The sequence below is a fragment of the Carassius auratus genome, chromosome 35 (genome assembly GCF_003368295.1).
Source record: "Carassius auratus strain Wakin chromosome 35, ASM336829v1, whole genome shotgun sequence".
Lineage (NCBI taxonomy): Eukaryota > Metazoa > Chordata > Actinopteri > Cypriniformes > Cyprinidae > Carassius > Carassius auratus.
This window is the reverse complement of record NC_039277.1, coordinates 1,466,272-1,487,838: the sequence shown is the minus strand read 5'-3', so window position 1 is coordinate 1,487,838 and position 21,567 is coordinate 1,466,272. Positions and strand designations below refer to the sequence as shown.

General features: G+C 40.1%; 1 protein-coding gene across 2 annotated transcripts in view; it reads left to right on the top strand.

The window, feature by feature from the left end:
- LOC113053991 (mitogen-activated protein kinase kinase kinase 1-like) overlaps window positions 1–20,192 on the top strand; it is a 50,572-nt gene extending 30,380 nt beyond the window's left edge. Inside the window, exons 9-20 of one of the 2 annotated variants that reach the window (XM_026219188.1) lie at window positions 80–263; window positions 1,680–1,907; window positions 6,692–6,813; window positions 7,328–7,419; window positions 7,613–7,805; window positions 9,251–10,487; window positions 12,804–12,956; window positions 13,337–13,499; window positions 13,873–14,004; window positions 14,129–14,271; window positions 16,507–16,638; window positions 18,638–20,192. In XM_026219188.1, the coding sequence (XP_026074973.1) occupies window positions 80–263; window positions 1,680–1,907; window positions 6,692–6,813; window positions 7,328–7,419; window positions 7,613–7,805; window positions 9,251–10,487; window positions 12,804–12,956; window positions 13,337–13,499; window positions 13,873–14,004; window positions 14,129–14,271; window positions 16,507–16,638; window positions 18,638–18,787 (2,929 nt within the window). In that variant the 3' untranslated portion in view covers window positions 18,788–20,192. Of the gene's footprint in view, window positions 1–79; window positions 264–1,679; window positions 1,908–6,691; window positions 6,814–7,327; window positions 7,420–7,612; window positions 7,806–9,250; window positions 10,494–12,803; window positions 12,957–13,336; window positions 13,500–13,872; window positions 14,005–14,128; window positions 14,272–16,506; window positions 16,639–18,637 lie in introns of both variants that reach the window. The other variant, XM_026219186.1, reaches the window with a different exon arrangement.
- The last annotated feature ends 1,375 nt before the right edge of the window (window positions 20,193–21,567 follow it).

Below are 21,567 nucleotides of genomic sequence, written 5' to 3'. Positions count from 1 at the left end.
TTGATGTATATTTGATGATTCTTGAATAGAAAGTTAAAGAGGGAAGTGTTCATGTATCTCTGTGTATTTGTGTGTGTAGTTATGAAGCACCATCTACAGTGGAAAGCACAACAAACCCCTCTCACAGTCAAACAGCTGCTTCTTCTTCATCTCTTCACACCGAGAGCTCGAGAACGGGGCAGGAGGGGGACTTCTCTCTCCCTCAGTATGGAGTACAGCACATCCCTCAGACATACACCGAGCTCGCCGAACCCTGGATCAAGGTGCGCTCAACATGCAGAGTACACAAATATAAAGATGCGAGATCATGAAGTGAAATCGCCCCCAAAATGTGTGGTTTCACACTTGTATGCCTCTCTTTTTTCTGTTGATCATAAAAGGAGATATTTTAAAGAATGTGGGTAACTAAGTTCACATAGACTTCTATTTTATGCTCATAAAAAATAATGCAAGTCAGTGGGAACCGAAAGCGTTTGTCAAAATATTGTTTGTGTTCCAGAGAAGAAAGTCAATTCAAATTCAAGTGAAGTTGATTAAATGATGACAGAATTTAAATATTTGACCCGTCCCTTTACAACAAGAAGAGAAGGATTGATTTAAATATTGGCCATCGATATAATAATAAAATTAGATATAATATTCATTATGTTTTAAAGAATCTCACATAAACTGACATGTTTTCCATCTAATTTCTTGTTACTGTAATGCAAAAAAAAGTGCATTTGTAGTTGTTACTGTGCATTCACATCAGACGTGACTTGCGTGAATAAGGGCCGTTACATAGTCAACGCATCGTTACGCATACGCGTCCCAAATGTGGCGTCCTAGTTTTTAATACGTGACGCGTCGATGCACGCAATACTATGCGTTGTCGGTGGGGGTGACATTGCAACTATTGTACATTAATTCAAGTATATTGTGTTTACAGAAGAAGGTGGTTTGAATACATTGGCGGGCAAAGAGGAAAAATTATGCGAGCTTATACGTACACATCCACATTTATATGATAGTTCATCGCAATTACACTCCAATAAAATAGCGTTGAAAAATACCTGGAGAGAGGTTGCAACTACGATGGGAGAACTCTTACATGAGGTGAAAACGGACTGGAAAAGTGCCCGTGATTTAAAGGGCGAACATACCACCGCCTTTATCTGCGCTGCCTTTGTTGCATAGAATGCACTCTTCTTCAGTTGCCATTTTGATCTGAATATCACGTGACCCCGTTGCGTGAGCGGTGTATTGCATTGACTATGTAATGGCCCTAATTCATGCGTAGTTGGATGCTTGAACATTTTGAGTTTATTCGCTTCATTCACTCGTGAAATTAGCTTCACAACAGATGCGAATTCGCGTTATGGGAGGGGCCTCTGCCAGGTGAGTTCACGCAGCATTGTGATTTCAACCACCATTAATTCAGATAATTTTCAAAATATTACTGTTATCGTGTCATGAAATGTAGTTTTAACTACGCGTTTATTGCACGATCACGTCTTTTGCGCCATCTCATTCGCGCAAATCGCACCGCAGGATGTCTATTTGCGTCTTTACATTGACTTAACATGTAAATCACTAAAAATGATAAATACAAGAAAGCTTTGTCCTTTTTTCATTTCTTTTGTTATTACAGTTCTTTATTTATTAACTGCAGGGTTTTGTGTGTTCATGCTCCGTCTCAGGTGTTTGGTTTGGAGCTGGTAGGCTGTCTTTTTTCCCGAAACTGGAACATCAGAGAAATGGCTCTTCGGAGGCTGTCCCATGATGTGAGCGGCGCCCTCCTGTTGGCCGGAGCGGGGCTGGGGACAGCTGCAGGCGAGGCGTCCGGAGACGTGGTGGTGGAGTCCTGCTGTAGCGTGCTCTCCATGGTCTGCGCTGACCCCGTCTACAAAGTCTATGTGGCAGCACTGGTGAGATGCTACACCTCTGTGTTACTGATGCCACACTTACCACTGCACCTGGATCTGACAGGGTTTCTGCACGTCTTACTTCAGCCTGAAAACAGAGCCTGAAGTAACAAAAAAAAAAAAAATCCTTTGGTGGACACGTGGCCTAAAAAGTCTTAAATCTGAGCAGAAAGACTTAAATTCATAAAGTCATGACATTAAATGTTGCATGCACTGCAAAAAAAGTATCTCTTCAATATTTTTGTTTTCCAGTATAAATACAGTCTTGTTCAAAATAATAGCAGTACAATGTGACTAACCAGAATAATCAAGGTTTTTAGTATATTTTTTATTGCTACGTGGCAAACAAGTTACCAGTAGGTTCAGTAGATTGTCAGAAAACAAACAAGACCCAGCATTCATGATATGCACGCTCTTAAGGCTGTGCAATTGGGCAAAATAGTTGAAAGGGGTGTGTTCAAAAAAATAGCAGTGTCTACCTTTGACTGTACAAACTCAAAACTATTTTGTACAAACATTTTTTTTTTCTGGGATTTAGCAATCCTGTGGATCACTAAACTAATATTTAGTTGTATGACCACAGTTTTTTAAAACTGCTTGACATCTGTGTGGCATGGAGTCAACCAACTTGTGGCACTTCTCAGCTGTTATTCCACTCCATGATTCTTTAACAACATTCCACAATTCATTCACATTTCTTGGTTTTGCTTCAGAAACAGCATTTTTGATATCACCCCACAAGTTCTCAATTGGATTAAGGTCTGGAGATTGGGCTGGCCACTCCATAACATTAATTTTGTTGGTTTGGAACCAAGACTTTGCCCGTTTACTAGTGTGTTTTGGGTCATTGTCTTGTTGAAACAACCATTTCAAGGGCATGTCCTCTTCAGCATAGGGCAACATGACCTCTTCAAGTATTTTAACATATGCAAACTTATCCATGATCCCTGGTATGCGATAAATAGGCCCAACACCATAGTAGGAGAAACATGCCCATATCATGATGCTTGCACCTCCATGCTTCACTGTCTTCACTGTGTACTGTGGCTTGAATTCAGAGTTTGGGGGTCGTCTCACAAACTGCCTGTGGCCCTTGGACCCAAAAAGAACAATTTTACTCTCATCAGTCCACAAAATGTTCCTCCATTTCTCTTTAGGCCAGTTGATGTGTTCTTTGGCAAATTGTAACCTCTTCTGCACATGCCTTTTTTTTAACAGAGGGACTTTGCAGGGGATTCTTGAAAATAGATTAGCTTCACACAGACGTCTTCTAACTGTCACAGTACTTACAGGTAACTCCAGACTGTCTTTGATCATCCTGGAGGTGATCATTGGCTGAGCCTTTGCCATTCTGGTTATTCTTCTATCCATTTTGATGGTTGTCTTCCGTTTTCTTCCACGTCTCTCTGGTTTTGCTCTCCATTTTAAGGCTTTGGAGATCATTTTAGCTGAACAGCCTATCATTTTTTGCACCTCTTTATAGGTTTTCCCCTCTCTAATCAACTTTTTAATCAAAGTACGCTGTTCTTCTGAACAATGTCTTGAACGACCCATTTTCCTCAGCTTTCAAATGCATGTTCAACAAGTGTTGGCTTCATCCTTAAATAGGGGCCACCTGATTCACACCTGTTTCTTCACAAAATTGATGACCTCAGTGATTGAATGCCACACTGCTATTTTTTTGAACACACCCCTTTCAACTAATTCAACTAATTGCCCAATTGCACAGCCTTAAGAGCGTGCATATCATGAATGCTGGGTCTCATTTGTTTTCTGAGAATCTACTGAACCTACTGGTAACTTGTTTGCCACGTATCAATAAAAAAAATATGAAAAACCTTGATTATTCTGGTTAGTCACATTGTACTGCTATTATTTTGAACAAGACTGTATCTAATCATCCTTAAATCAGTTTGGGATGCAAATGTAAATCATCTTTAAAAATTAAGTTAGTTTAAAACCAAGATTTTCTGCTCCTTAGACATTCACATTGAGAACTTACTGATGCATTGTGTTCCTTTTAATGTATTCAGAAAATATTCTATACTAAATAGCTGTTTTAAAGTCTTAAAATCAGTTTAATTAAAGCATGCAGAAACACTGACAGGCTTGGGATACAGCAACATCAAACACACAGTACAGTAGTGCATTGGCGGTTAGACATCACTATAAGTGTGTGAATTAATCAGGCTCCACTGGTTTCGTGCACTAACTCTTAGGTTACGTGCATGTTTCAGCATGTTTTTGTTTAATCACGGGCCCCTGCTGTGATCATGTGAACACACAGCGTGATGCTTCTGTTGTGATCATATGAACAAGACCGATTTCACAGAAGTGCAAAGGAAGTTGCACAACACTGCACCAGCTATTCACCAAGAGCTCCTACAGTCATCAGGGCGACTTGATCTCGGACCATAGTAGAGGGTCACCACATAGTCTCACAGATGTTTACGTGACCTATATAGATATAGATGAAATAAATATGTTTTTGACATTGTAATTCTTTTAGATGTAACTTTAAATGTTTTTTTGTTTGTCATCCATGAAAAAGATCTGGATAGAGAACAGCTGTTTGTTTTTTAAATGTATTCTAATTTAAAGAATTATCAAGAAAAAAGGGACCACTTACTGCTTTTACCCAATAAACAAAAGAAAAGCTGTACAATGACAGAAATCCCAAGAAATAATACCGACATCAGGCCCTTGATACTTTTCACTCGTGCCAAACCGTTAACTTCGGTTCTAGCTGATATCTGTTTGTTTCTAATAGATATAAAAGCATTTTTATTTCCTTTTGTCAACTTTGATCTGAGGTTATCTGAACCGTACTGAGCTCTAAAGTTCAACAAACCACGCTGGCTAGTTTTAAAGTTCACCTCGAACAAGGAAGTCTGGAAGCAGCAGGGATCCTCAGACTGAAGCTGGAAAAGAAAGGTTTCTTTTTTTTTCTTTGTCTCTTAACCTATTTCTCTTCCTTTAAAAAAAAACAAAACCAAAAAAAACAATCGCTGTTGCTGCTTGGACTTGTGGGATGGTGTCTTTCCCTCAGGCTCTGTGCTGCAGTGAGCCGCCTCTACGAAAACAACAAGCGTTTTGTCCTTTCGGGGCTTTCCAGCTGTTTTTCTATATTCTTCGAACACGCACCAGAAAGACGGCCTTCTCTATGAACTAAAAATATCAGGGACAGAAGCCTTGGGTTGTTAGCTTGCGTTAGTCTGCTCTGTAAACACTGCAGCGTAGTGAAGTGTGTTTTGTAGCGTTTGGATGATCAGAAGTCTGCTTGTGAACCAAGTGTGGCGAGTTTAAATGTCATAATGTTTCACTCTTTTATTCTTCACTTGGACTAGGAGTTATTTTTGTAAGCAGAAGGGCATTATTGGAGCCAGGATTTTAGCCTTTAGTCTTGTGTGAGTGTGCAGTCGGTAGAGTGTGTGTTTGTTTTCAGGAGGGAGTGTGTGGTGGGTTAATCAATGCTGGGCAGCGCTCCAGAGCGATGTGCTATCAGTCACCACTCCCAGCTCTCTCTGAGAGTCAGGGTCAGAGTGAACACTCTCTCTCTCACACACGCACTCACACACTCTCGCTCTCTCGCACACACTCTCTTACACACACGCACTCACTCACACACACAATTGCAATCACTCGCACACTCACAATCTCACACACAGTCATAAACACACACGCACACACACACTCATACTCACACACTCACACTCACTCACACTCACATACATACACACACACTCACTCACACTCTCACACACACACACACACTCATACTCTCACATATTCAGACACACACACACAAATACACACACACACACTCATACTCTCACACACTCACTCACACTCTCTCTCTCTCTCACACACACACACACACAAACACACACACACACTCACTCACACTCTCTCTCTCTCACACACACATACACAAACACACACACACACACACACACACACACACTCACTCACACTCTCTCTCTCTCACACACACAAACACAGACACACACACACTCATACTCTCACATATTCAGACACACACACACAAATACACACACACACTCATACTCTCACACACTCACTCACACTCTCTCTCTCTCTCACACACACACACACAAACACACACACACACACTCACTCACACTCTCTCTCTCTCACACACACAAACACAGACACACACACACTCATACTCTCACATATTCAGACACACCACACACACACACACACTCATTCAATCACTTACACACACACACACATAATTTGAGGGAAAATCTTGTTTGCTGTGATCTGGGTGGCACAATTTGACCATTAATTATATTTTAATTCTATATAATAATATTTTAATATTACTACAATAGTTTTATATATATATATATATATATATATATATATATATATATATATATATATATATATATATATATATACATTTATCAGTGCGTCTATTATCATGTTGTTTTTATGGCTAAATATATTAAATTAAATAAAAATGGCTATTGTATTGTTCCACTGTAAAATAAATTATTATTTTTAAAATCACGGTATGACAGTAAAATTACAAACATTCCACATAAAACATATACAGCATATAACAACATAATATTAATTGCTGTCTTAATGTCAAGCTTTTATTTTGGTGTAAAACCATTAAAGCTTCTCTTTTATTGACAGCAGCTAATTTATTTCAGCTAATCGTGCAGCTCTGAGAATCCACAACATGCACCTCTGTCCTGAATATGGTATATCTGTGCTTGTGTGGATCTGTATTAAGAGTTTGTTTGTTTCAGAAAACCCTGCGGGCGATGCTGGTGTACACCCCCTGTCACTCGGTGTCGGAGCGCACTCGATTACAGCAGCTGCTGCGGCCCGTGGTGGACACCATCCTGCTCAAGTGTGCGGACGCTAACAGGTACACGCTTGAGAACAGCTCTGACTGAGGCCTGAGGACCCAGTTCATCTGACCCCACCTGAACACAATCAGACCTGATGTACATCGAATCACATCTAGGCTTTGAAGTTAACAGGGTGACGCCACCTGGTGGTCAGGCGCTGGAACAAACAGATTAATAACACATGCTGGTGTCTGTTGAAGTGATAATATTAGGATTTTAAGTTATCTGTTTGAAATCCAAATGGTTGCTATTTGCTCCCCTGCATCTTCCTGGCCTAACTGTAAATCATATAATGTTATGTGTTATTTTAACGTAAACTGGGGTTGTCTTTATAATCTTTTCATTGCTCAAAAAACTTCCTTTTTTGCGAGGCATCACTACAACCTAATATTTTACAGTTATGCTTTTTATTATCCAATCAGAACTTGACGGAGGATCAAGTAGCAACCTTTTTTGGGAATGTTCAGAAAAGTACCTCACATTGTTGGGAATGCCTGTGAATGCGAAGTGTTTTTCTTCTTGTGCTCCCAGTCGCACCAGTCAGCTGTCCATCTCCACCCTGCTGGAGCTGTGCAAAGGTCAAATGGGGGAACTCGCTGTGGGAAGAGAAATCCTCAAAGCAGGTACAAAACATAGCTGTGACAGTTGAGTGTACTGTAGAAAGTAACTATTTGTCTTTTTGGGCATTTTCAGTATGAACGCACCAGTCACAATACATTACAAGATCTCATAGAATAGTGCAGAAGTATGCAAATTGGGATGCACCTATTTGTTTGTTTTTGCAATAAAGACGTTTTCCTCTCTGATTGTCCACAGGCTCTATTGGTATCGGTGGAGTTGACTATGTCCTGAGCTGTATCTTGGGCTCTAAAACGGAGGCCAGTAACTGGCAAGCACTGCTGGGTCGGCTGTGTCTGATCGACCGGCTCCTGCTGGAGTTTCCTGCTGAATTCTACCCTCATATCATGTCTGGTGGAGACTGTAACCAGGCCCAAAACGCTGTGGAGAGGTACAGAAATACATCCGAATCTTACTGCGCTTCTGTTCTTTATTTAAAATGAACCATTTTAACGATGTATCATTTTTGCAACCCTGTTGACAATTTTAATGGGACACATGTGTGATATTTTCAACTGATAAAATGTACGTGAGCATAAAAAGGAAATAAAATTGGTACAGCTGTAAAAAAAAAAATAATAATAATAATTTTGTCACTAGGGATGTCTGAGTCATTAAATATTGTATATTCTAACTTGTATATTCCTAGTGTTTGATGCACAATAAAAGTATATTACAGTTATTCAAATCAATCCAAATTTTATTCAGTAAAAGTTATGTATACTAATAAAATAAAAAAATAAAAAAGTATATATATATATATATATATATATATATATATAAAAGAGAAACTCTATGTATATATTGGTATATACTATATTAAGACATTGGTGGAATATTGAACTACTGATATAAACTTCTTGTCTTTTAATAAGCAGAATAATTGCAACATGGAGATATGGTTAGAAAGCATTAAGCTCTCAGTGTCAGAATGCCATTCTGTCAGTCAAAACTGAAGCAAGACACAACTAAAATAGCAATGTGTTAAAACAGTGACGTCTCAGATAGTCTGACAGCAGATAAAAGCAAGCAGTAAATGAATTAATGATCGTTTCAAAAGTGGTATTATGTACACCGAAAATGGAAGCTCAAACACTCTTGGTTTTAATGGCGGCTGAACACACTTGTTCGTCTCTTTTCCCAATTGTGGTTGGCAAATCTACTGGAAGGTGCATAATGCAGCCTACTGTTTGACACTGGCATTACAGCTGTCGTTAAATAGTGATTGAGTTTAAGAAAGGTGATACATCAGTAAAAAAAAATGCTTGATCAGCACCGATTCGGCATCGATTCGGCTCGGGACATCCCTAATTGTCCGATACGTAGGTGACATGACAGCTTTGTAAATAAAAAAACAACCATTGTTTTACCGCTTTCTTGTTCCATGAGGCGGGTTGGCATCATGGCAGCTTTGTTTTTCTTTAAAGAAAGCCACACTTATGTCTTCTTTAAAATCCTGTAGAATTTAACCAATCAGATGATGACTTTCGAAAGTGTTTCCCATTTTGTGTGTCTTATGCATCACGTTCAGCTAATGTCGAGTCAAACTGAATCGGGAGCTTGATAATCACGATCCAAATAAATTGGGAAATCTCTAGGGATGCACATCACTCAAAAAGAGTGATCGCTAGATTGGTATCTGTTCGCTTTTTATGTCATATTTGGCAGTAATAATCATGTGTTAATGTGTTAACAGGGCTGCAAGCAAAACACAGGATACAGCATAATATTCAGTATTTGATCATTAAAACAAATGTAAAATGTAAAGGGAAGCCAGTTTGCACCGTCTTTATGCAAAGTGCTTTACTGTGTTGTTTTATTATATTCAATGTGAAGGTACCAGAAGCTGCTGCCTCTTCTGAGTTTCGCGCTGCAGTCCATCGATAACTCTCACTCCATGGTGGGTAAACTCTCTCGCCGGGTCTTCCTGAGCGCCGCCCGTATGGTCGCGCGTGTGCCTCATGTCTTCGTGAAGCTCCTGGACATGCTCAACATCACCAGCTCCACTCACTACGCCCGCATGCGCCGCCGTCTCCTGGCCATCGCTGAGGAGATGGACATCCTGGACGCCATCCACCTGGGACTAGACGACCTGCAGACCGAGCACAGCTCACACTCCAGCGCTTTCCTCGGACCCGCAGCCCCCCAGAACTCCCCGTGCACCACCGAGAGAAACTCCCCCACCCCTGATCTACAGCAGAACACCACCAAGATGACGCTTTCAGGTCAAGCCTGTTCAGCTCCTGTGGACGATATAACAGAGAGACTCTCAAACGTCGTCACAAGCCCTGCTGAGTTTCCAAAGCCCCCCGTTCAGCCCCGAAACAGACCCGTGAGTCAGTGTTTGAACTCCCCATCATCCGGTCAGCCCCCAAACCTTCCTTCTCTGTCCATGGCCAACGCTTCTGCCTTCCCTCCAGAAAACCCCAAAGCCCTGCCGCAGTGTTTTATGCCCAACAGGCTCACCCAGTCCTCACTGAATACCCAGCGTAAGAAAGGATTAAATGGAGGCGACTGTAAGGAGCCGGAGAAGCTGCCTTCGCCCGTGTTTACCCAAGCTCAACCACTGCACTCGAGTCATATCCACCGGCCCAGACCCACTCGCCCCTGTCCCGCTGACGGAGCTAAAGCTTTAAACCCAGGGATGAAGAGCAACATGAGACTGGACCTTCAGGAGGTCAGGTCCAGAGATGACGTGGTCTGCAGTGGCGGATCCACTCTCATCCCCAGCGAGGACTCGGTCTTCACTCCAGTGGAGGAGCAGTACCCCGGTCTAGACGCCTCGGCCGATCTCAGCTCCAGCATGGAGGACCTTCTGGACACCTCCATCCCTGCGGCAGACAGCACGGTCACCTTCCAGTCCGAAGTGGCGGTGCTGTCACCAGAGCAGGCGCACACAGACGACGACACGTACAGCGAGGACGTGACCCAGAACCAGAAGTGCAAGGAGAAGATGGAAGCTGAGGAAGAGGAGGCACTGTCTGTGGTCATGGCCATGTCTGAGTCACAAGACGCCCTGCCTGTCATCCCACAGTTACAGGTGGAGAAAGAAGAGGACGTGATCATTATACAGGTGGATGTAAGTGCATGACTAATATAGTACACTTTGCCCAAAAATGGAAAAAAAGGTGCAAAAACTCAACCTTTAAGGGTACAACAACTTTTCACTGAGTCAGTGCCCTCAAAACATTTACATTTATTCATTTAGCAGACGCTTTTATCCAAAGTGACTTACAAATGAGAACAATAGAAGCAATCAGACCAACAAGAGAACAACAACAGTATACAAGTGCCATGACAAGTCTCAGTTAGTCTAGTGTAGAACCCATAGTCAAGTTTTTTTCTTCTTCTCAAGAGTAGGATAGACAAGTAAAGGTTAGTGCTAGTATAAGTTGGTCCAGTGCTGGTGAAACAAGATGCTTTTTGAAAATGCGTAAAGACTCGAATTGAGATTGGGAGGTCATTCCACCAGCTGGACACAATCCAGGAAAAGGTCCTTGAGTGATTTTGAACCTCTTCGGGATGGCACCACAAGGCGTCGTTTACTTGCAGAATGCAAGCTTCTGCATAAGTTTGAACTAGTGAGTTTAGGTATATTGGTGCTGTGCCAGTGGTTATCTTGTAGGCAGTGTAACCTGATGAGGTTTTTTTGGCTCATTGAAGACAACACTTGCCATTCTGGATCAGTTGTAGAGGCTTGACAGTACATGCAGGAAGGCCCACCAGGAGAGCATTACAATAGTCCAGTCTGGAGAGAACAAGAGCTTGGACAAGAAGTTGGGTGGCTTGCTCTGACAGGAAGGGTCTAATCTTCGTAATGTTGTATAAGGGAAATCTGCAGGACCGGGTTGTTGTAGCAATATGGTTTGTAAAGCTTAACTGATGATCCATCACAACTCCTAGGTTTCTGTCTGTCCTCGAAGGAGTTATGGTTGATGAACCCAGCTGTATAGAGAAGTTGTGATGAAACAATGGGTTAGCTGGAATCACCAGCAGTTCTGTCTTAGTAAGGTTAAGCTGAAGCTGTTGGTCATTCATCCAGCTAGAAATGTCATTGAGGCAGGCTGCAAAGCAAACAACTACTGTCGGATCATCTGGTTGGAATGAGAAATAGAGTTGAGTGTCATCAGCATAGCAGTGATAGGAAAAGTCATGGTTCTCAATCACAGATCCTAATGACGTCATATAGATTGAGAAGAGACGTGGTCCAAGTACTGAGCCTTGAGGAACCCCAGTAGCAAGAAGTTGTGACTTAGAAACATCACCCCTCCAAGACACACTGAAGGATCTGTCAGAGAGGTAGGACTTAACCCACAGGAGTGCGGTTCCAGGGATGCCCATCTTTCTGAGGGTGGACAGGAGAATCTGATGGTTAACTGTGACAAAAGCAGCAGACAGGTCCAGCAAGATGAGTACTGAGGATTTGGAAGCTGCTCTTGCTAGTCTCAGTTGAGTGACCGCTTCTGAAGCCAGATCGGTTGCTGTCCAGGAGGTTGTTCTGTACAACAAACATAGAGAGTTGGTTGAACACAACTCGCTCAAGTGTCTTTGCAATGAATGGAAGAAGGGATACCAGTCTGTTGTTTTCTAGAAGTGCTGGCTTTAGAGATGGTTTCTTAAGCAGTGGCTTACCCAAGCCTGCTTAAATGTTGAGGAAAATGTACCAGAGTGAAGAGAAGTGTTGATAATGTGAGTAAGTGAAGGTATGACTGAAGAAGAAATCGCTTGAATCGCAAGTAGTAGGATGATTGGACAGGATAAGTTTGGAAATGTCTGTCTCTGAGAGTGGAGAGGAGAAGGAGAGAGAGAGTGTGTATTAGTTGTTATGAGGTTTGCCTCAGTTATCCTCAGTCTGCGGTGTGGAGAATTGGTCACTGATGGTTCTTATCTTATTTGTGAAGAAAACTGCAAAGTCATCAGCAGCAGAGTTGATGGAGGAGGTGGAGAAGAAGAGAAGAGAAAGTTTTGAAAGATGTGAGGGAGTCAGAACAGTTATTAATTTTGTTGTGATAGTATGATGTTGTAGCAGTAAAGACATTTGCAGAGAATGAGAGACCGATACACACTGAGGTCGGTAGAGTTTCTTGATTTTTGCCATTTCCTCTCTGCAGCCCTGAGTTTAGAGCGATGTAAACGGAAGGACAACATTGTATCTTATCTACCGTTAAAAGTAGTAATGTATACCTATGAACCCTCTACTGGTAATAAAGGTACAAACATGTCCCTTTTAGAGTAACAAGCTGTTGTATCACTTAAAGGTAGAGATTTGACACCACTGTATTTAGGTTTTAAACCTTGCACAAATCATTCAGTTTCAATGCAAGTTATGAAGTCTTATGCAAGCACTGCCCGTGTATCATTTTAAGATCATTTTTCTTTTAATGGTCAGACACCAGAGACTCTGCCTGGTCATACCAAAGCAAAGCAGCCATACCGGGAGGGCAAGGAATGGCTCAAAGGTCAGCAGATTGGCCTGGGTGCCTTCTCGTCATGTTACCAGGCTCAGGATGTGGGCACTGGCACTCTGATGGCAGTCAAACAGGTGAGGATATCTGTCACACACCACCCAACACTTCATATGAGGTTTCACCATGTATTTATGTCATCCTCACTACTGATTACTGATCAATCCTACCTTAGCCGATTTCAGTGTCCTGCATTTTCTCAGACTAGCCTTTGCGCTTTTCTAACTGGTTTAAGGAGGATTTTTGTGTGCTAGTTGTAAATGCAAATACAAAAAATTATCCAAAACTGCTTTAAGATGATGCTGTCCGGTCCCTTATAACAACAGTGACACAAGGTATATGCAAAGGCACTAAATATAGGCACAAAGGGGGCTGAAAGGGTTTTGTTTTTTCCAGTAATGAATGAACATACTATATGTAGACATAATGCTTGATTGTGATTTGTTTTATTCTTCAGGTGACGTATGTGAGGAACACCTCCTCGGAGCAGGAAGAGGTGGTGGAGGCACTACGAGAGGAGATCCGCATGATGGGTCTCCTCAACCACCCCAACATCATCCGAATGCTTGGGGCAACCTGTGAGAAGAACAACTACAACCTGTTTGTGGAGTGGATGGCAGGTTGGTTGTCCGAGAACATGCAGACAGTAAAGTTGCGGTCACATAAGCAAACTTTTGTGGGCAAAACATGCCACTTTTAAACCAATCAGCTTTCTTTTGATCATGGTGGTGCATTTGCATGACTAACTTTTGCTAAATCTGTTGTTACATAAATTCCCAATTGGCTGGATTTGGCCTGTGAAAATGACAGAACAATGGCAAATGTGATCGCACCTTAAAGGCAGTAGTTATGTTGGGCTCTCACAGCATATTAATACATTACCAATAGCTCTTTTTGGCTGATTTCCTCCCTACAAGTAACATTTTTCAGTCACTGATTTGCACGATTTTGTCCTGGTCAATAAAAGTCATACTTGGACTTCTGTCGTCTTAGGTGGCTCTGTGTCTCATCTCTTAAATAAGTATGGTGCCTTTAAGGAGGGTGTGATCATCAACTACACCGAGCAGCTTCTGCGAGGTCTCTCCTACCTCCACGAGAACCAGATCATCCACCGGGACATCAAAGGTAGGCTTCTGGAGCAGGCCTACGGGAGACACTGGCAGCGCTCTACATAGGCAGAATGACACTAGGTTTTAGAGCAGAACTTGTGCATGTTCCCATATTCACAGTCATCTTTTAACCTATGCAGGTGCCAATCTACTAATTGACAGCACAGGCCAGAGGTTGCGGATAGCTGATTTTGGGGCAGCAGCACGGCTGGCTTCGAAAGGCACCGGTGCGGGAGAGTTTCAGGGTCAGCTCCTGGGAACCATTGCCTTCATGGCTCCTGAGGTAAACATTTGAGTCACACACATAATATTAAAGCTGCGTTTCACAACTTGCATTCAAATGGGGATGGTATGTTTCTTTGGCAAAGTTTCTGTCAAACTGCTGCTAATACAACCATATCCATCTGGTTTTACACTCAGGTGCACAATAGTCACTTTGCTTGAATTTATTTAAACTACTTAAAAGAAGTCAGCCTGCTCAGACTCTGCTCAAAGCTTTGGTGGCTTGGTTGGAAAACGAGAGACCTTCCCAGACAAAAGAAAGCTTGTTCATTTTGAAGAGGTTCAGTAATGAACGCTGCTGGAGGAGGCGGGGCCAGCTGAACCGCTTCCTAATTAAACAGAGTTTGGGCACACAATAACAAGCAATTAAGGGGTCGGCTAATTGTGGCTGCCTTAAAATAACTGGCTTTTACGTTCATTTCATGTTTCTCAGAGATCTTAGTCCACTTTGTCCTGTGTTCCCGATTGGCCACGTAACTCCTAACACCAGACTTGGTTTTGTAGAAGGACATTGACATTGAAAACGCTAGGGTCAATTAACCCTTGTGTGACCTTTTGGGCATTTTTGAGTGGGAAGAGAGTGCGATTTGTATGTGTGACTTTGAAAAAAAAACATTTGCGAGAGAAAAACTCTTCTGTAAATCTCAAATCCATCCACTGTGTGCACCAGCAGAGTTGGAGAAAATTTGGTACTGCACCCAAACAAAATCTTACTGAAAACAATTTTTTTGAGAAATCAACCTCAAATCTGGAACACCAACTTATTTGGCTGTATGGCTTTGGTATTTTTTGGTATTGGTATTTTTTGGCATGGTATTTTCTAGCAGGCATTTATGTTCAACATGTTTCATAAAAAAATATATTTTACACTTTAGAATAGTGGTCCATTAATTAATGTTAGTTAACTACTTTAGTTAACATTGAACTAAGCAAGAACAATCCTTCTACAGCATTTATTAATGTTAGGTAATGTTAATTTCAGCATGTACCGATGCATTATTCAAAACAAAAGTTGTGCTTAGCATAAACTAACAATAAATAACTGTATTTTTGTATTTTCATTAACAAAGATGAATAAATACAGCATTGTTTGTTCATGTTAATTAATAAATTAACTAACATTAACTGATGGAACCTTTTTCTAAAGTGTTACCAAATATTGAGCATGCATCATTTTTTAATCAAACTTTCATTTTGGTTTCACTTTTTAAAGTTTTTTCTTTTTTTTTTTTTTACTTCAGCAATAATTTGCCATGGGTCTTCTGAGACCAAACTTTACTCTGTGCTCCCAAGATTCACATCTTTATGACAGTTTTTTTAACATGGACATTTCTGCCCACTACAGACCTATGTGTAATTTTTTTAATTGATGCACGAGGGTTAAAGCAACAGGAGCATGCACTTGCACAGTTCACCCTAAAATCTGACAAGCCATCTCTAATATGGTTTGTTAAAAATAACAACGCTTGAACAGACTAATGTTTGTTTCTGTCGATGGATATGCAATCTGGCTTCAGTCACTCTTTGTAAACTGGCCAAAGCGAGTATGCTGTTATATGACTGGTCATTTATGCCGTCATCAGCGTGTGCATAGGTGAGACCTGAACAACCTTTAAACCAGACTCATTCAAGCCTTGCCAGTTTAAACATTTAAGATCCAGAAGATGCGAACGAGAACTCGTGCGCAGTGAAAAGATCATCCGTCAAACACAAACTAGCATTCAGGTCACACATTGAGTGCTCTTTCAAATACTTGTGCTTGAATGGACTACTTCACACCAAAAGTGTCAACAAGCCCATCTTGGTGTGTGTCCCAGCAGAGAATACAGTATCAGTATTGTCTTAAAGTGACAGGTGCCTGTAAACCTGTTCATTTAATTTAATTCAAGCAACTAAAGACAAAGAAATCACTCACTGCTCTTGACTAAATAGCTTTAGTAACTTTAATGAGGATTAATCTTCAGTTTATTCAGTCAAAATTCAGTGCAATTTTATTTTACACTTGATTACTTTATTCAAATAAAATTAATGATAGCTAAAAAGGGTGCATTCATGGAGTAAATCAGTCGGTCCCAGCATGCACCTGCTGCTTCATGTCAGTAATTGGCAGTTGCATTAGATCTTATGTTCTTATTTGTTTATCTTGCAGCTATAGCCCATGCTCTGTGTCTCTGCAGATGTGTGATGATGAGCTGTGTGTGTGTGTGTGTGTGTGTGTGTGTGTGTGTGTGTGCAGGTGCTGAGAGGGCAGCAGTACGGGCGCAGCTGTGACGTCTGGAGTGTGGGATGTGCTATTATAGAGATGTCCTGTGCCAAGCCGCCCTGGAACGCAGAGAAACACTCCAACCATCTGGCACTCATTTTCAAGGTTAGGATTCAACTGTGTATGCGCATTGGGTTAAGGTCAAAAAACTATTGAATTCTGCTCATAGAATCCGGGTCTCTGCGGTTTATTAAGTCTTAAAATTCAGGTTGAGCAAATTTAAAGGGACAGTTCACCCAAAAACGTCATTTTTTTTCTTCAGCAGAACAGTGAAGAAGATTTTTAGCTGAAACCGTGGTTCTTGGTGATCCATAAAATGCATTAGTTGTCATTTTGAGAGTTAAAAAAAGCATAAAAAATCAAAACTATGTATTATCTATCAATTATTATGAAGCAAAATGATCAGTCGGTGCAAGAAACTGAACATTATTACCTCTAATCCAGAGTGATGTCCAGTTCACAAACGAATCTTTCTTTTGAACTGATTCTTTTTGCTGAACTAGATGAACCTTCATCTAATCAGACTGAATCATGGGAAACATCGATCTATAAGTTACTCAGGACCAGTGTTTCTGATGATAATCTTCAGTACTGTTCTCGACTGGTCTGAGGCTGATGAAAGTTAACAGCAAGTGTTAATGTTTTGGGTGAACTCTAAGATAGGGCTGCACAATATACTGACGTGATCAAAATATTGGGAATGTGCACGTCACGATATGCATATTGCAATGGTTTGTGATCAAGGTTAGTTTTGTAAGCAAAAACTAAAACTAATACAGAAAATGTTGTTTTTGTAAACTGGAATAAAAAATGTCAAGATAAATGGAAAAACTCAAATGAAACAACATGTAACAACAGTTATCGAAAAACTAATTGAAATAAAATTATAATTATAATAAAATAAAATAACCAACATATGTTGGTTATAATTTTTAAAATATATTTTAGCACAATTGAATTTGGTTTTAGAATTTTTTTTTTTAAATATCCCATTATTTAGCATGCTATCACATTTTTCTTCAGTATTGCTCAGCTCTACTAAGGCCATAAAACATTTTAAATAGTATAAAAAAGTCTTGATATATTTAAGCAGGAATCATCATAATGCCTTGTGTAATTATTACAATAACATGATTCAGCTGATTAACTGTGAGCACTGTGTGTTTAAAGTCGAGTCGCTGTGGGTTTGTGACTTCAGAGCGGTTCACAATCAGTGAATCCCACACATTTATACCACATATCTGTTCATGTGCTAGTGCTGATCAGTTATCACAGTCTTTACTTCATGATTTAATACTGCAGTATATTACAGATGTTATCTCCCTCATCTTTTCAAATGAAGTAGTAAACATACTATATAGATGGATTATGTTATAGTGCATGTACATACACTTTTACATAATCCATATGTATAGTATGTTCATAGTACACCTATATATATCATGCTGATAATATTTAAAATCTGTAAATTATGTTCATAATACTGCTTTATCTGTATAGTTATTGTACACGTTGTAGACCTTGTATATTCAGTACTTATGCTTACTGCACTTCTGGTTAGATGCCAACTGCATTTCGTGGCCTTGTACCTTACATGTGCAATGACAATACAGTTGAATCTAATCTAAAGCATATTCATTTCAAAATAAGAGTCCTGGTGTATTTTGTAAAACTTCTGGATTATGCATTTAAAAAAAACAGTTCTTGTTAGGTTGGTTTGAGAAACTAATTAAAAGGAATTTAATTCAGCGTGAACTTTTGAAGTGTCTCTCTCAGTATGAATTTCATAATAAGAGTCCCAGTGGATTTTAAGCTTATTTATTAGTAAAACTTCTGGATTATGCATAAAATAAAAAAAATTCTAGTTATTTGTGTTCATCTGGAATTTAAGATGCCCGTCAGTATCTAAATTTTACTAATTTCGACACAAAAGTTAGTTTACTGCATTTCTTTAAACACATTATTATCTTCTCAGCAAAATCCACTATCAACCTTTAATTAAAAACAGCAGATGAGGCATTTCCCCAGCCCTAACGTGTGTATATTTGAACTCCTGCCTGTCTTTAGACGTGTGCAGTGACTAACCCAGCGTCTCCTCTCCCAGATCGCCAGCACTACCACAGCGCCCAGCATCCCTCCCCATCTGTCCCCAGGCCTGCGGGACGTCACCCTGCGCTGCCTGGAGCTCCAGCCCTCGGACCGGCCGCCCTCCAGAGAGCTGCTGAAGCACCCCATCTTCCGGCACAGCTGGTAGAGACGACCGAAGGCCGCTCGGGCCTGTGCTCCTGGAGCCAGTTCTTCTGTCTCTCTCTCGCCTGAACAATCACAACACAGTCACTGAACAGAGCCCTGAACGCTGTAGCCTCGACACCTGATGCACAAACACACTAGCACGTGTGTGTCTGGATAAAAGTGCCATTTCTGTTTTTAAGTTGAGATCTCTGCTCTGTTTACTCTCTGAAATCAGGTGGTCTTTAGTAACAGAGAGGCAGAGATGTGAACACATGAACTCACGCTTTGCTTTACACCATGAATGTGGTTTGGTGAAAGACAAATCTCTGCTAGTTGAACTAGCACACCGCTGAATGTGAATGCTTATGACGCCCGTATGGTTCGCTTTTCAGTTCTGAATGGAGATCATGTGTATAAATATCTGGTTTTACTTGTTTTAGCTTAATGGGTGTAATTGGGAAAGCCATGACCCAGTTTTAGACTGTGAGATGTGTGTGTGTGTGTGTGTGTGTGTGTGTGTAACTCTTATTTTGTTTGTTGGAAAGTCTCACTGGAACATCATTTCTGATCTCCAACTCCATTTCAGTTTTTATGTTGTGATTCGACTCATGATTCAGTTGAAATTGCTCAGCCATGTTTTTGGTGCTGTTCACATTCACGAAATCCGACAGGCGTTTTGTAAAAGAACGAGCTTCCTAAAGGAGCGTTCAGCTCCTGGATATTTCCTCATGTGTTCTTTACTCTGTTGCGAGCGGACATGCTGGTGATCGTTTCAGTGGAGGGATCATCTTTAGCTAATAATGCACAGTTTTCCCAGAAACACTCAGCTTTACTCATGTTCTGAAGACGTGTCCGGTGTATGAACTGCTGTTTTTGGAGAATTTTGAACAGAATATATCTTATTTGGACTCAAATCTCACACAAATCTCAAGAGTTTTAAACGTGATGATTTCAAAACTATTTTTAAAAGTAAAGTTATTTAATGGAAGATTCTTCTACTTTGTGGAATTGAGTTCAGATGTAAAGACGGATTTTGGTAGCTAAGTGTATTTTACTTGACTTTACTTTGTTTTGTTTTTTTAAACCACATTTCTCGTCATAAACATTTATTTTGTTCCTGCATCTGGGTGTATTCTCTGTTTTTCTGTGCCTTTATAAAAGCTTTAAAGTTATGCACTCTGTTTTTTATACACTGGAAAGGTGTCTGTTTCAGTCAGCTTCATAAAATCTAATCAGTATTACTTGATTTTTTTCACATTTTCTGCCATTTCTTTTCACGTCTCCTCATCTCACTGTATATTGTTGTTCTGTTATTGCATGGGCTGACACTGACGTGTATGAAAGGATGCGGTTTCTTGTCACTTGGTGGTACTTTTCATGTGAAGATTGTCTATTGCTGTTTTATTCCAGTCTTTTCTACCTCAGGTGTCCTCTAGACTTTTCTTCTACCAAAGTTCACTTTCTCAATATATATAAATAATTATATATATAAATATATATTCTTTTATTATAATTTTTTATCTCTCTCGCTCTTTTTTTTTCCTCTCAAAGACCTCCAGGGCTTAAGGGCTAACTTATATTAGCTCCTTTTATTGTGCAAATAAATCTCTGTGTTCAGCAAAAGAAAATTGAATTGGCTAAAGCTGTATCTTTTAATCTTGTGTAGCTTTTGTCAATGTTTTAATTACTAGGTTTTTACCCCATTTGAAGCATTTTATAATGAAATGTACCTATTTTGGTCTTTATAGCAAATAAAAGGTATAGGAAAATCTCTCCCGGTCTCTGTTTCATGTTTTGTCCTTTTTTAGAAATGTAGAAATGCACAATCTGATGTTTCATGCTCATAATCTGTCAGCATGAATAGTTTTATTTAATTTTTTTGTTATGTCAGATGATGCTTAACAAGCTGCATATCTCATTGCATTATAAAATACATTTAAAACATTCTCAATTCTCAAATGCTTTTCTTTTTCATTTATTTTTATTTAAATTTTTGCTTTAAAGAGTTAATCATTTGAGTTAAAAAAAAAAAATGGTGTGGTGCTGTATTTACCTCATGCTGAATAGAATACTATCATATACCATCGAACTACACTAAGTCCACCAAGAACCAGTAAATCAGTCCATAAGGAAGAGATGCACTTTAGACATTGAGCTGCCTTATATTCAGGGACTCCATTTCTGTTCAACATATGCCTGTGAAACTTGCTTAGTTTATCTCTCGGTTATTGAACTAAAAACTGAGGTGACCAGCTCAATCCCCTGACCTCAAAGCAAAACCCCCAAACTCACACCAACTGTGGGATGTAGTTTGCTCACCCTGGGCTGTTATGCAATTTACTGCAGTAAAGTATTTTATTTTCTCTCCCTCTCTTTTAGTTTTTTTTTTTTTTTTTCAATTTATAAGTGTTTGTGTTTGATGAGGAAAAAATGTGGACACTACAATATTTTTAACAGATTAATTTGTTGTCTGTAAAAGAGTAATGAAGAGTTGATCAAATCTAATGTTTACACTACATTTAGGATTGATTTGAAAGCATTATTACTCGTTTAATCACTCAGTGGCCTAGGACCTCAATACATTGCAGTTATGCTCACTGAATATTAGCCACTAAATACAACAGAGCACTCGGATCACTAGGATTGAGTCAGTTAGAAATATCAAGGGTTCACACAAAACAAGGCGAGTCCGTCTTTAGTTATGCCGCCCGCAGCTGGAATCAGCTTCCAGAAGAGACCAGATGTGCTAAAACATTAGCTACATTTAAATCTAAACCCATCTGTTTAGTTGTGCTTTTACTG